The sequence below is a fragment of the Morus notabilis genome, unplaced genomic scaffold (assembly GCF_000414095.1).
Source record: "Morus notabilis unplaced genomic scaffold, ASM41409v2 Scaffold1139, whole genome shotgun sequence".
NCBI lineage: Eukaryota > Viridiplantae > Streptophyta > Magnoliopsida > Rosales > Moraceae > Morus > Morus notabilis.
Window position 1 is genome coordinate 14,553 of NW_010359814.1, and position 16,231 is coordinate 30,783.

The following is a 16,231-nucleotide window of genomic DNA, read 5'->3' on the forward strand; positions in this document are numbered from 1 at the left end:
GAAAATCTGCTGGAGAACTGCAGCCTCTTCCTGTTCCTGGATGGAAGTGGGAACACATTATGATGGATTTTCTGATGGGATTACCAAGGACTGAACATCGACATGATGCCATATGGGTCGTTGTGGATAGGTTAACGAAGTCTGCGCACTTCATTCCATTTCGTGCGACTTATTCCAGGAAAGTTCTAGCAGAGTTGTATCTGGAGCACGTTGTCAGACTTCACGGAGTTCCATTGTCTATCACATCAGATCATGACACTCGTTTCAACGCTAGATATTGGAGAAGTTTCCAAGAAACCATGGGAACCAAATTGAATTTCAGCACCGCATTTCATCCTCAGACCGACGGACAATCTGAGAGAGTTATTCAGATTTTGGAGGACATGCTTCGCACTTGCATTCTAGATTTTGGTGGAAACTGGAAGAAGTATCTTCATTTAGCTGAGTTTGCCTACAACAACAGTTATCAGAGTAGCATTGGGATGGCTCCATTCGAAGCGTTGTATGGCAGACCTTGTAGATTGCCAGTTTGTTGGCTTGAGTCAGAAGATCGACTGACCCTTGGACCGGATGTTATCCAGGAGAATAATGAAAAGATAGCCGTGGTTCGGGAACGATTGTTAACAGCTCAGAGTCGTCAGAAGAGTTATGCTGACAGGAGGCGAAGACCCTTAGAGTTCTTAGAGGGCGATTTTGTTTTGTTAAGAGTCTCTCCGCGCAAAAGGGTTACTCGCTTTGGTGTGAAGGGGAAACTTGCGCCAAGGTACATTGGACCGTTTCAGATCACATAACGAGTCGGTGTCGTTGCTTACCGCCTTGATCTTCCTCCGAAATTGTCTCACGTGCACAATGTGTTCCATGTTTCAATGCTTCGGAAGTGTCAACCCGATCCAGAAGCCATTGTGCAATGGTATGACGTGCCGATCTAGTATGACATGACTTACGAGGAAGCACCCGTACAGATTCTTGACCGGAAGATGAAAAGCCTACGTCAACGTGAGATACCGTTAGTGAAGGTGTTGTGGCAACACCATGGCGTTGAAGAAGCAATGTGGGAATTGGAAACGACGATGTAGGAACGATATCCGTATCTGTTCATATCGTGAGGTAAATTTCAATTTCAGGGACGAAATTTCTTAAGGGGGGTAGAATGTAACACCCTCCGGAATTAAACTTCTTTAATTATGATAATTGTGGTTTATTAGTGTGCCTAAATTGATTTTCTTAATTAATCATGAACTTTTAAATTTATTCTTAGTATTTACAATTTCACCCCTTTTTACTTTTATTTGTCTTTCTTTATTATTTCTTTTCTCCATTTTATTTTTCTTTTCTTCTTTTCTTTTCTTTTCTTTCTTTCTTTTCCTTTTCCCTCCTCTCCCGTAACCCTCACACTCTCTCTTAGTCTCTCCATCTCTCTCCCTCACCGAGCTCTCTCTCCCATCTCCTCCTCTCTCTTTCTTTCAAGTTTTCCCTCTCTCTCAAGAACATTCTTGAACCGGATTTGAAGAAAAACGGGGATTTCTAAGAGATTTTCAACATCAAAGCTTGGATCGAGGTAAAACTCTTTGAAGCTTACTTTACATTTTCGGATTTAGCTTTGTGGAACTCGTTTTAGTCGAGTTTGGTGAGTTTTGGTTTAAATTTTGTTTTCAAATGGAATCCGAATGGGATTTGGTGAAATCTTGATGAAAATTAGGGGTTTTTGATTCTATGGACCCCATTTGTTGATTTGAAACTGGATCTATACATTTCTCTTGAGAATATGTCAAAATCAGACCCAAAATTGCAGGTTTTGGCTTTGTTTCTCGCGAATCAGCCATTGTTGACACTGGAAATTCTTCCCCACCAGTTGACCGGTCCGGTCAACCGGTCACCCTTCCATAGGTCGACCGATCCGGTCGACCGGTCACCTCTCCACTGGCTGACCGGTGGAGTTACACTCCTCTGTCACTGGTTGACCGGTTCCTACTGAAACCGACCCTAAATAGCCCAGAAAACCCTGTTTTGACCCCGAAACTCGATGTGGGATTGACCTAACCTCATTTGAGAACTCAAAATGAGTGGATTAGCCACATGAATCCTTGTTTTCCATTTGATTCTCCGGAATAAATTTCCATTGTCAAAGAATCATGATTTAAATTAAAAATTATTTATGAACATTGATTTTGAACTATGGCACACTAATATGATACAATTACATGTAATTAAACGAGAATGTTTGGTGAGAAAGATCAAACTCTAAATTGTTGATTTTGATGGGAAAGCTAGTGGTACGATTGGAATTGGAGCCTCAAAGGAAAGCGGAGGCTAGGAGAATGGAAAGCTAAACCAGGTTTGATATCCAAAAGGTAGGATATTCTTTTCCATATCCTTGTTAGCCTCATTTTAAATGGTTTTGGCCAATGAAAATGTTTTAGAACAAAACATGTTTTAAAGAAAATGATTTTAAAGAAATAGCATGAGAATGCTATTAGGTTTTCCAATGATTTTGGAATTGAGATTTTAAAGAGTATCATTTCTTAAAATGAAATAATTTAAGGAATGATACAACGCATGGTGGTCACAGAGATCGGGATGTGGGAATCGCATCCTTGGGGGCAGGTCCCGAAACCCGTACAAATCCACTTCTTATTTAGTGGAATTATGGCTCTGCACTTTTCATTAGACACACATTTTTACCGCTTCTTGTTTAGTGGTATGATGAGCTGCACACTTTCATTATACAGATTTTTTCTACTGTGAGTATTTCCTTTTCCAAAAAGGGATGATCGGTTCCGGGTGTATATCTTCAGACCGTGAGTACCTTTATTTTAAATGCTTTATAAAATTATATCCTACTGGGCCTTTCGCTCACCTTTCTTGTTTTCAAATGTATTAAACCCCTCCAGGCGACGCGAGGAGTAGTGCGGAGTAGGTAGCTACTACCGGTGACGTGGACTTGACCTCGGAAAGCGAAGAGTTATCTTTCCTCTTATCTTTTATTTTAAGGCATGTATAAAAGATTGTAGACTATAAACTTAAATATTACTAGACTGTGGTTGATGTCCCATTTACTTTTGTTTATATTCATGTATGCTAAACACCTGTGGGAATTCCTGACTTGATACCATGGAAGTGGTTTAAACTGGTTTGGTTAGAAATTCCACCACCTTTCCTGAAATTGAATTTCTCCTGAATGCAAGGGGCTCGTTTGGAAATACCTAGATGTTTTGGATTTGAAAGAAATCAAAAATATTTGCTAATCACTCTCTCAAATAGGTTTAAGTTTCTAAACGAGCCTCCACGTCACAAACCCCGGTTTGGGGGCGTGACATTTGGAGTCCCGATGTCCGGCGGCAGAAGGACAGAGAGGAGCGGAAGAGAGAGGATCGCGACGAGATAGAGGGGATCGCGACGGGAGATTCGCGATGAGAGAGAGGGTTAGGTGTCGGAGATAGATAGAAAGAGAGAGGAGAGAGAGAGGGGCAAAGAAAAACTGAGGGTTAGGCAGCGGAGATAGAGAGAAAGAGAGAGGAGAGACGGTGCAAAAAGAGAGTGTGAGGGGCTCTGTAAGAAAACGCTAGAAAAGGGTAAATTTGTAAAAGACCATTTATTCTATTTATATAATTTAAAACATGCTGTAACTTATTAAAATTTTCAAAACATGTTATATACTTTAAATGTACGAATATTCTATTTTGTGTATTTTTCCTTTTTATATATGATATACTTGATTAAATATTTTAACTTTAATATAAACATATCTCACAACCCATCTCCACCCGAGAACCTACCTTGGCATTGGCCGGAAAACCGACATCAAGAAGTCAATCGGAGGTAGTGGCCGCGAAGGAAGAGAGAGATGATTGTCGTGAGAGGCAACCATCATCTTTTTTTTTTATTTTTAATTTTTACTTTTATTTTCTCAGTAAAAGACTATCAATATTCTTTAAAAGATTGTCACGTGCAAATCACATGTCGAAGATAATTATGTGCTTAACGGATATAATCAAAAAGACCAATTATGCAATATTTTTTAAATTTAAAGGGTCAATTGTCAACTTTTTAAGGAGCTGATTTGTCACAACATAAAAAATTTCATGGAACAATGGTTAAAAAAAAAAGATTAATTTTATAAATGTTCCTTCTTAACTTTAATAAAGGTTCATTCACCCCCTGAAGTACATACCACAGTTCAAAATGCCTCTACATTTATAAAATTAATAAATTGATGACATGATACTATTTATGTTTTTATAAATGCCCCTTAAACTGTTGATTTTAAGTCAATATGCCATTTGAATTATTATTTTTGTGTCAATTTATCCCTAAATTTTTTAAAAGATCAGGAGGCAAGTTGACACAAAAATAATAGTTTAGAAGGTATTTATAAAGAGACACTAATTCATAGGGGGTTTTGAACCATTTTTTGTACTTTAGAGGATGAAAGAAACCCTTCTCAAAATTTGAGTGGCATGTTAAAACAAGTTACAAAATTCAGGGGCATTCATGAAATTAATCTAAAATAAGACTTGAATATGTGTCAACTAAAGCAAAGCCTTGTTCCAAAAAAAGATTTTCAACCAACATAAATTATGATCATAATGTGACAAAAAAAAGAGGTGTGTGCAGAAAAAAAGTTTAAATCATGAGCTAGGCATGCTGGCTGTAAAAGAAAATCAAATGAAAAGGTTTTGCACATGCTTGGTGAGTTAGTGTGAAATTAGGAATATGCAAAAGAAAGTGAAGTTTTAACATCCGAACTAATTAGTGCATGACCACCAAACTTATGAGTTTTGAGAAAGGTAATCAAATAATGGGTCCAAATCAAAGTTTTCGAGAAATGTCCAAGGTCCAACGTAGCAAAGAGAAGTATTTAGTCAATTCAAGCGTACCAAAAACTTGGCAGCGAACTGTAGATGTTTGATATTTTTGAGGGGAATAATCAAGCACAAACACTTGAATCAACTTCTTTGTTAAAAAAAGCTAAAGCAAACAGAAATCTCCAAACATCACCAACCTACCCTTTCAATGGTATTATTATTATTGTAACACTTTGCAGACTTCGTTTGGTGTTGAAATGGTCCCCCCCTCATTTCATCATATATATATATATATATATATATATATATATATATATATATATATGTGGTCCCAACATCTTGATAGCTACGACTCACCTCTTGGATTTTCCAACCCGATTAAACTTTGCTAAGGAAAATCATATTTTGATTGGACAAGTTTTTTTTTTTTTTTTATTTCCTAGAATCTTAAAGAGTGATCACCTGATCAAACGGCCACGATTTTTATTTTATTTTATTTTATTTTCTAGGAGGAAAGTTTAGAGACACAAATCACACACGGGCAAATCTTTGCCACCACCATGTCCCAATCGGGAAAAGGCCAAAGATAAAAGCCATAGGTTGCTTGCTTTATGTGTATTTCCTCGCTAGAAAATATTCTTATTTTGTCAACTTATAAAAGTTGGAATGGGGCAAGAATAAGGGGGACCATACGAAGAGTCAGCATCTCTCTATTCAAATGCTTTTTTTTTTTTTTTTTTGGAGAAAAAGGCAAACAGTTTTGTGGAGATAAGAGACCCAATGACATTTTCAGTTTAAAGCCTATATGCTTTTTTTTTTTTTTTCCTTTTTTTGGGAGTTTTTCAAATAGAGCTTCTTTATTAGTAAGACTCATGTCTGACATTAAATCTGATGAAAATCACAATAAATTAAAAAAATACTTTATTATATAAATCTAATGGTTAAAAACAAAAACTTTTTGATAATTCCTTTTTTTTTTAAAAAAACTTACTAAAGATACTCCCTTCTTTTCATGAAATTTTTCATGTTGTTGTTGCGGGGGTAAGAATTTTTTCTCAAGCATATAATGATTCATGATGACATCCTTATCATAATAGGTCGACTCATTACATGAGTGTACCTAAAAACAAGGAACCGTGATAAAACTGTGGGGTCCATTCGAGTCCTATTCCTATGCTTTATTTATCATTACCTTAAAATCGATTCCTTGTGATTTGTCAAGGTACCCCGCAAGTTTATTTTTTGATGGGGACACACCACGAAGATTCACCTTGAAACAAAAAAGTTTTTTTTTTTTTTTTTTTTTTTTTTTTTTTTACGGCCTCGGATTTACAAGTTGTTTGAAAAATATCTTTTGGTAATATTTTACACCGCAGGCAAATTGTCTTTTCTTAAAGATTAGGATCTTTTTTTATATCATGAAATGTTGGAAGACTATTATTTGGCGAGTAATGGCAAACAACAAAATGGTGCTCATGTATATGTATATATATATATATATATATTTGTATCTATATGCTCATTTTACATACTTTAAGTTCACAATAACGAGCCACTTGAGGCTAGTTCAAATAGTTAAGAGCGTGAATACATGCATATGTTTATCGTGGTTTGAATTCTAATAGTTTTCTTTCTCGAGTGAAATGAGTGATTTTCAAAAGGCAAAATTTTCTACTAGGTTTTGCATATGCACGTGCTTTATCAAAATTTTCAGTTCCCCTTGATTGAGGGCACGTGAAAGTAAAAAAGTGTGCCGTTTGTTTTGCATGATAGAATTATAGGACTAATAATGCACCACGATCAAGGCACAAGAAGTCGCTTCTCTATATACTATATTGTCGGTAGGGTTGGTGCTTAGTGCTTAAAAAAATGGCCTTCTTTTGGAAACTTTTTGGGTAAAACTATGCGGTTTAAGCTCTCAAATCCAAAATTCAAGAATTGCGGCACATATGGATTTCCACTATAACAAATGCAATGTATCCCAACTCTGAACAATGTTGTACTTTTTCAAAGTTTTTGACAGAATTTATGCATCGGATAGCATTTTTCTAAGACCTTATTTTAGATGTCAACTTGCACCACTTCTCGGGCTTCTTGCAACTTGGATCGCCAACTTTCCCTTTTAACTGAATATTTGGCCATTTTTAATCGCCACTTGTCATTTACTCACAATTTTTATAATATTTGAGTTGTTTGTTGCAAGGTGAAGACAGCCATTTAAAGTATTTCAAAGTAGATTGTACTTACGTAGCTAGTAATCCATAATATATGCGTTCCACTTATATATATATATATATGATTAATTATATGTTGTATACCCTTTTGCCAATATATAGTATAGTCTGTATGTGTGTGTGTGTGTATATATATATATATATATATATTTATGTTTCCGTTGGATTTAGAGCTATATATGCAACTAGACGAATCCTTTTACTCCATCCCATAAATTTTCCTTAATAGGATAATTTTTACATTACCCTATAACTAGAAAGACATATTGTCTCATTCGCTTATTCATGTTGTTAGATTATTCATCAGGTTTTTGGACCTGGAAATTCAACACAAGTACGATGCTTTACTCAACGGCTTGGAATAGAAAACTATTTAAGAGTAAAAAAATATGGTCTAAAAACAAATGGGTAACCAACTAGTACACTGCTTACTCAGCAACTACAAGCCTACAAGGAAATCACAATTGGGCCAGATTGGTCGAGCCCACAACAAGCCATTTTGCGCTCAATTTGCTCTCCGTAGAGCAGCCTGCAATAAAAAGCAGAGATAAGGAGGGAAGTAGGGGTGGTAGAGTGATTAGTAAATTATAACGTATTTTTTAAAATATTAAATTATAGTATAATTTGATATTTTAAGTTTTAAATATCATTAAAAATTTAAAAATATTCTTAAATCTCATTTTTTACTTCACTCTTCTCTCGAAACATCTATTTTTTAATAAATAGTAAATTATAGCATATTTTTTAAAATAAGTAGATTATAGTCAAGTCTATTATGGCTGGTTCTGGCAACTGGAGACATTTTTTTAGCAATTTGTGATCATTTTTTGGCGACCGGTGACTGTTTTTCGGTGACCATTTAACATTATATTTATCTGAAAAGCCGACCACTTACTCCGGCGACCGTTTAACGCTGTATTTACAGGTAAATATCTTATTTATCAATAAATACTATATTTATTAGTAAATATTATATTTACTCAAAAATTTAGCACCGACTTAGGTGACCGTTTAACACTGTATTTATCAGTAAACATCGTATTTATTAGTAAATATCATATCTATCTAAAAATTCATGCACTGATTCTGATGATCGTTTAACATTGTATTTACTAGTAAATATTGTATTTACGAGTAAATAAAGTATTTACGAGTAAATATCATATTTATCTGAAAATTTGACCACCGACTACGGTGACCATTTAACACTGTATTTACCAGTAAATACCGTATTTATTAGTAAATATCATATTTATCCAAAGATCCCGCCACCGACTCCGTGTGACGACCTCCTACGTGGCCTTCAACTTAAACATACTTAACATATTCTTAGACTTACTTGAAATAGCGGAATAAATTTCTTTTAAATAAATACTTAAATGAGAAAGAATCATTTCATAAATCATAATAATAATTTCCTAAAATCAAATATTAAATTTTTTAAAGTTTTTCCTAATTTCAATTAAAAAAAACCCCCTTTTAAAATATCTTTCAAACTGAATGGCGTTTAAACTCTTGTTTCAAATACTCTTTAAAAGTCTTCTAAAACTAGCCAATTCAATCGAACCATCTAATATAACTTTAAACCGGATTTCATGGAAAATCTTAAATTCAAGTACTTCTTAAAGTCTTTCCAAAATCAATCATTTAAATCGCCATATTTAGACATTCATATATTTGTTGCACGAACAGTTGCAACATTTTAAAACTTAAATACTCAAGACTAAGGTTGTTAGTTATAACGTCGGTTCTCTTTAACATACATACGTACATATACTTTTTAAATATACATGCTTGAAACCTCTGAATCATATATATATAAATATATATATATATATACACACACACAATTTATTTCTAAATCTATTTCAAAAGATTTAAGCGTAAACGGTATCCATTCTCATCTCTACCGTTCGTCCGCCGCCCACCACTGCCCTTCAAGTGTTGCTGACAGGTTTTTACCTACAACATGAGCATAATTGAATGAGCTTTCACTCATAAAGTAAGAAATCATTCTCACAAAACATAACTTTAAAAACATTTAATTAAATATGTATGAGCCAATTATGCTTAATTATGAACTTATCTTAAGAATCTATCTTTCTTTTCTTATATTTTCATACTTATGGGCCTAAGTGTTTGTACCAAGTGCATGCGATCATCGGGAAGTTAGGGTTAACGAAAGTCCCCAACAACCCGAGATCCTGTATGCCTTTAAAGGCCTTTTATATATTTTTTTTCTTGAACATGAGCCTCCCCTTGAATCGAGAGGTTGGCACGACACTGTTCACTTAACGTTTCACTTATCTTATTGTGTGTATGCATTGTGACATATTACTACACAACAACACCTTCTTAAACATAGTCATGGTATGCAAATATAAATCATATTGCATAACATTTCACATATATATAATATAGCAAATCATGAACATAGTATTTCTTCGACATAACATATCATGACATTACATGGCATAACACTGATCATGCATTTTCGTAATTCATTAAAGTATGAAAACTATTTTAATTTAAAAACCATAGTTTTCATGTGGGTGAGATTCCTACTTACATGGTTTTTTTCAGAAATATAATTCACTAACTCGCCACGTACTTAATTTCCTTTAAATAATTCCTGTAAAAATCACCCATTTAGAGTATAAGATAACTTGTCTTATTCTATCAAATTTTAGCATAATAGTAAGGGATTTAATCCTTTCTTATAACAAATTTTCTTCGCTAAGGATCATAAAAATCATAATTCTTATTAAAATGATTAATTAATTTAAATCCTCATAAGCGTATTTTTCTTTAATTGTTAGTACTTATACGGACTAGGGTTGATAATTAATCAAATGAATAATTAATTAATTATATGTGCTAAAATTGATAATTAATTAATTATTTATTTTAGACTAGAGTTGATAATAAATCAATTTAATAATTAATTAATTATCTTCACCATTAATCAATTAAATCACATATTCATTTACTAAGTTCAAGATAAATCTTCACCTTCATATGCTTGTTCGGCTCAACATAGAATTAAAGCCCATTGAGTCTAGAAGCATTAGATAGCTCGTTCTGCATTTCAACGAGTCAGTTTGATTCGCTTTAATCCGCATGCACACGTTTTGATCAACTTTTCAACGGAATGGAATTAGTTTGAACGAAAGTCAATATTGCATTCAACACGTCGAAATGAGTAAGGATATGGTCTTCTTTCTTGTTTCTGAACTTCAGCAACATAGTTTGATTTTGCCTTAATCCGCGTGCGCTCATACCGGTTGACCCTTTACCAGAGTGGAATTTTCTTGAACGGAGATCACTTTTGCGTTTGTCACATCGAAACAAGTCGGGACATGATCTCAGGTCATCAATCAGGGTTGAGAAAATTGATAAATAAGGTATCGCCGGATTCCGGCCATTGATGGCGGCAGTAGCGGCAGCGACGGCGGCTCTCGAACTAGAATTTTGTAGCAGACTTGGGTCTTATCCCCCATTTTCAAACCTTCTGAATCCAATGGTGAGGTCAATTTCACCAAATTTCACCTAGTAGATTGTTTGACCACTCAAATCTTGCAATTTCGATCATCGAACCATACAATTGAGATGGGGTTTTGTTGCCCATGATCTTCTGAGCATTTTGACACCAAAAACACATCAATCAATGGTTGGATCATCGAAACCAACCATTACATCCTCAGACAATGGTGGCGGCTGCATTTTTAGGCCAAACGGTGATGTCAGAGGCTAAAACTAGTCGGGATCGACTCGTCTTTGAATTCTAAACTTAGCAGTGAGGGTGGCGTAAACCACAGCTAGCTGGAGATGGAAAAACAAAGGCGGCGGCTGACGACTTTTTTGGCGACTCCGATAGCGGCGTTCCGGCCAACGACGAGCTATGACAATGGTCAGGTTTTCTTCTTATCTTTATTCTGAATCCATAGGAACTGGAATCACCTTGATTGGAGGTCGGACGATGGAGATATCTCGTCAAAAAGAAATGGGTTTTTCTGCGGCTTTAACCGGCGAGTACGGCAGTTCCCGGCAGAGTTAGATATCATGTTGCATGTTGTTGAACTCAACTCATCGAGACCTTTCCATTGACACTGGTTGTGTCAAAAGTGGTGGTCCGGATCTCAAATTGAGTTTTTGGCCATGAATGGTTTTAGATAGAGAAAGTGTGAAAGGAGAGAGAAAGTGCTCATCAGATTTTTCTGCATTTTTAGCTGAAAATAGCTGAAAACTAGCTTTTGTTTCATGTCACTGTAATATTTAATCGCATAATAGAATTGTATTGTTTTCAAATCTTGAAATTAATTTAAATTTAATAAAAATCTAAACCCAACTTGATCGGCATAAATTTTTTAGAAATAACATAATAGTCGACAGTGTCGATTCTCGTGTTCGATTAGTATTTTTAACCAAAAACGCCACACGCGTAACTCTGATTTCACTATTTGGCAATTAAGGACTTCTTAAGTGTTAGAGTGTCTCTCAATACACTGCTAACATGATACTGATCTTGAAAATTCTTATAATTAAAATTTTTGAGTCTTTAATGGATTGATATTTCTTTCGCCTTAAATCACAGTAACAGTTATCAACCAAATCATTTTAATTATGAAATAAATTAACTTTAACTTAGAATTTCATATATATATATATATATAATATTAATAATTTTGCAAATCCTTCCATATTAATCCTTAACTTAATTACTTAAATTACGTTATTTAGTTACAGAATTTTCTCTATCATTACACTCAGACAACCATTAAACACTTTATTTCTTAATAAATACCATATTTACCGCTACATATAACAAATTCTAAATTATAACTATTAAAGTATTTACATGCAAATACATTATCTACTATATTCAAAATTGTAATTACTCAAATATTTAAACGTATTACAATATTTACTAAATATAAACTTATAACTATTAAAATATTTAATGATAAATATAATATTTATGATATTTAAAATTAAAATTACTAAAATATTTAATAATATATACAATATTTATCAAATTTAAATTTATAACTATTAAATATATACAATATTATATTTAATCTTCTAACTGTTAAAATATTTAACAAAAATATTTAAGTTCCGTTCATTTCACCGATTCGAATTTAGAATTCGAATTTTATTATAATAAAAAATTTTTAAAATAGTCACATTTAATTTTTTTATTATAGTAAAAAATTTTCATATAAAATCACATCTCAAATTAAAAATTCGAATCCCACGTACCTTCCTAAATTCTGAACACAAACACAGACAAATCCAAAACAAAATTATTGATCACAATCACAAACTCAGAGATGAAAAAGTATTAACAAATGTAAATCTGTCTTCTCCGTAAATGATCGCCATCGTTGCCGTGATTGCAACGGAGCTTTGTCCTCACCTTCGCGAGAGGGATCACAATGGAGCTTCGTCCTTGCCGATGCAGTGAGATTGCAAGGGAGAGATCTCGACGGTGCTTCATCCTTGCTGTCGCGAGATAAATCGTGGTGAAGCTCGTCCTCGCCGCCGCGATAGAGATCGCGACGAAAACTGTACCTACGCAGACCGCCGGCGTTTTTCTCCTCATATCTGAGCGTTCTTTGTCGCGAGATCAACGGCCGGATCTCGAGATCGTCTTCGTGGCCAGAATCGCGAGATCGTGACGGAGATTTGTTGTGCTCGAAATCACGAGATCCCGTCTGAGATTTGTTGCGTGGCCGGAATCGTGAGATCACGTCGGAGATCAGTTTCGCTGCCAAAGTCGCGAGATCATCGCCGGCAGTGATTTCTCTTTCCATTCTCATTGTCAAGAGACCTCCACGAGAAATGAGAGAGAGAGAGAAATAGTCAGCAAGTGAAACAGCGAGGAGAGAGAAATAGTCAGCAAGTGAAACAGCGAGGAGAGAGAAATGGAGAGAGAGAGAGAGAGAGTGAGGAGAGGGAGAGGCGGCTGGAAGAAAGAAAAATCAAAATATATATTTTAAAAGCTAAGAGAATGTGCTAAAATTTACCATCATTTAAAAATTATGCTATTCACTTTAAATATAAGTATAAAATATATTATATGATGCATTTTTTAAATAACATATTTATAAAATTAAATTAAATAAATTTTAAAATTTTAAAATTTTTACCGTGCAAATATTTCATTTGTGATATAAAGTTTTTTTTTTTTTCTCATCATTAAACCAATTTAAACGAGATTTGTTTTTGAGTTCCAAAAGTTCAATAAGATTTCCGCCCTCGTATTTTCGTTATTCATATATTAGAAACACATAAAACTAAAGACTCTCTCTTAAACGCACACAAGGCCAGGAAACACCTATACCATTTCAGAACAAAAAGAAACGCGTGCATGCACGAAAATTAAGGATCGCGCAAGACAAAAGCAAAATTCCATTCCACCAGTACGAAGAAAATGCGTTAGGCCATGAGCCCGCTTAATTCATAGATTAAAACTATAAGATTAAAATTATTTTTAATTTATGTGTGTTTTTATGAGAAAAAATACTATAACGAATTTAAATTAGAGAACGAATTTTCCAATTAAACAGAATATAAATAATAAGTAGGCACTATTTCAGCACAAGGATTTGTCAAGCAATTTGTCAAACAAGTTTTCCTCCACCAGTTTTGGCAACGAGTGGACCTGTTGCAGACTTGCAGTTAAGAATTCAGTACTTAGCATGGACACATAGCAACGAAAATCAGCAGCAAAAACAGGAGACCAAATATGGTTCAAAATCTTGTAATGTGGACCATATAATTTAACCATAGAAATGCAGTAAATTCCAAGTCACACTGCTAGTAAAATTCGATCTCAACTAAATCCGATACCCTACATCCTAAAACAACTCATCTTAAATGAAAAATAAGCAACACCGGGAACAAAATTTCAAAACTGAGTACTTCAATTAGCACACAGCTAATTATAAGCATCATGGCTTCACTAACGAAACTTAGGAAACAATGTTGTCATTAAGCGACAGTGTAGCCATCCGATCTGTTGGACTATTGGCTTGTGGCGTCTGTTGAGCAACATTTCTCAGAACCTCCATAGCCTCAGCAACCTTTGCCTTTAAGGCTTCCGGTGACTCAAGCAGGTGCAAAACCTCAGTCTGGTCCATCTCTAGGAGCATACCAGTTACTTTTGCTGCATTTTCATGTTCCAATTGGTCCACCAGTGGGTATAAGTTTTCCCCCAGCAACTTGAAACACAAAAACAAAAAAATTAGGTTAGAATAAGCTATTTTCAACAAATATTATTGCAAACAACTTCCATCCAAAAAACAATTCAATTTTTAACACCATAAAACAAAAACAAGTAACAAAAGAAAATTTTAAAAATATCATGAATTCAGCATATGCATTAAACCAAGGACTATTTGATTGGACAAACGCATTTTCAGTAAATTTCGCTTACGACTATTTTGTAATGACGACAGAGTTGCAATGAACCGCCACAAAACAAGAAAACAGCAGCAGTAAAAGCCAAATTATAAGTTCTGCAAATGCATTGAACAAGCAGACTTACTGTCCTCTGCTGATCAGGAGTTGCATTAGCAAGGGAAGAAGCCAAAGCCCCAGTAGACATAGGCTGTCCATATGGAGTATCTCTAATTGGCACTCCACCCATGCTATAGGGAACAGATAGCATGCCACCAGGAGCACCACCAATGGGAATATCAGACATGTTGCGACCAGGTGGGTAACGATAGACACGTCCCCTCGGAAGCATCTGTTGCTCACCATTGAGATAAAGAAAGATTACTTTCTGAATAGTAATTTTAGCAGATGCATTGATAAACTAGGTGATACAATCAGCAATGTAAGCACCTTGTGCGAACTAGAACATAGAGATGCCACACGACTTCACATTAACACCTACCTGTGGCTGCACCAATGGAGGTGGCTGCCTGTTATGTTGCACGGGTCCTGGTCCTGACCGTCTTCCCCCAGGACGTTGGTTCTGCTGACCTGGTTGGACAATTGGCACAAAAAAGTTCGGCCTAACCCCAGGAACCAACTGCTGCTGATACCCAAATCCAGGCTGAAAGAAATTAGAGTAAGACGATCAGTTGTTGGCATAGAAATGAAATCTATTAAGGGTGAAATGCAAATATGAAGAGACTGATAACACTACTGGAAAGACACAACTTGGTTAACATTATCATGATATATATTTTAAATTTAAAGAGAAGTAAGGGAAGGGGATGGATTGTATCACCAACATCAAGACATAAAATTAAAGAACATTTATCACTTCAAGGGGGAAAAAAAGGAGAAAAAGAAAAGAAAGGAATCCCTTGAAGTGAAAAGGGGGTAATTTGATAAGCCAATACTATGCAGAAAATAAAAGAACTATGATCTAAGAAACTTTTTGGCAAATAACTGCAATGTTCTAGTACTTTAGATATAAATCAAGCAAGCCTAAAGAACTACCAGCTTTATGTGTACAATAATAAGAAGTAAAAGAACGAACTATTACTTGGGGAGGAATGAGAGCAGGAGGGCCTTGACCATAGAATAGTTGCTGTCCAAGACCTGGAGCACCTGGAGGATACATAGGCATACGAGGATTAACTGGAGCCACCATTGCAGGAGGACGCATTTGAGAGAACTGTGCCTGCATAGGATTAAAAAATAGTCTTTAAATCTAAGGGGAGAATTCCATGGTTGCAAAACTAAAATCCTAGGCAAAAACATGCGTGTACGTGATATCCGACAATGCAACAAATTCCATGGAGAAAAGGTTTTAGCCCCTCTTGTTTCTCACTTCAACATGTTTTTAAGATATTTTTTCTAAGATTTATAGACTTAATAGGAATCCAGTTTTAGGGTGCATTTGATAGGGCTTCTTGGAGCCCAAAATCACATCTCTAGCCATCAAAAAATGATAATGGTGTTTAGTAAAAACTATAAAAAGTGATTTTTAAATTTTTTTTTAAGAATCTACAGCCAAAATCAAAAGCAACACAGAAGCAACTTTAGTTTTTAAATTGTGCGGGAATCAGCATAGTACAATTAATGATTATTAACAAAGTTATATTAAATAATTAATAATTAATTACTAATTATATTATATATTAATTAATAATTAATAAATAGATATACTTAATAACTAATAAATAGATAGCAATTACTTAATTATTAATTAAATATTAATTTATTACT

General features: G+C 34.7%; 2 protein-coding genes across 2 annotated transcripts in view; both read right to left on the reverse strand.

The window, feature by feature from the left end:
* Positions 1 to 8,945: 8,945 nt before the first annotated feature.
* On the reverse strand, positions 8,946 to 12,966 carry LOC21390622. Its single transcript, XM_024163750.1, has 2 exons — positions 12,459 to 12,966; positions 8,946 to 9,001 (listed from the first exon to the last, which is right to left on the reverse strand). The coding sequence occupies exons 1-2, from the start codon at positions 12,859 to 12,861 to the stop codon at positions 8,946 to 8,948; spliced, it is 459 nt and encodes a 152-aa protein (XP_024019518.1). The 5' UTR covers positions 12,862 to 12,966.
* Positions 12,967 to 13,772: 806 nt separating this feature from the next.
* Positions 13,773 to 16,231, reverse strand: part of LOC21390623 (polyadenylate-binding protein 2) — a 5,224-nt gene continuing 2,765 nt past the window's right edge. Inside the window, exons 6-9 of the mRNA XM_010095201.2 lie at positions 15,546 to 15,683; positions 14,946 to 15,107; positions 14,592 to 14,795; positions 13,773 to 14,265 (exon numbers count right to left, since the gene is read on the reverse strand). Of these exons, the coding sequence (XP_010093503.1) occupies positions 14,017 to 14,265; positions 14,592 to 14,795; positions 14,946 to 15,107; positions 15,546 to 15,683 (753 nt within the window). The 3' untranslated portion in view covers positions 13,773 to 14,016. The remainder of the gene's footprint in view (positions 14,266 to 14,591; positions 14,796 to 14,945; positions 15,108 to 15,545; positions 15,684 to 16,231) is intronic.

Bases quoted from the DNA above. Each gene is read 5' to 3' on its own strand.
- LOC21390622 (XM_024163750.1), bottom strand. From the start codon at position 12,861: ATGAGAATGGAAAGAGAAATCACTGCCGGCGATGATCTCGCGACTTTG. The intron at 9,002-12,458 runs GTGAGGACAAAG...CTCATGTTGTAG, and splicing joins TTGTGATCCCTCTCGCGAAG to GTAAAAACCTGTCAGCAACA.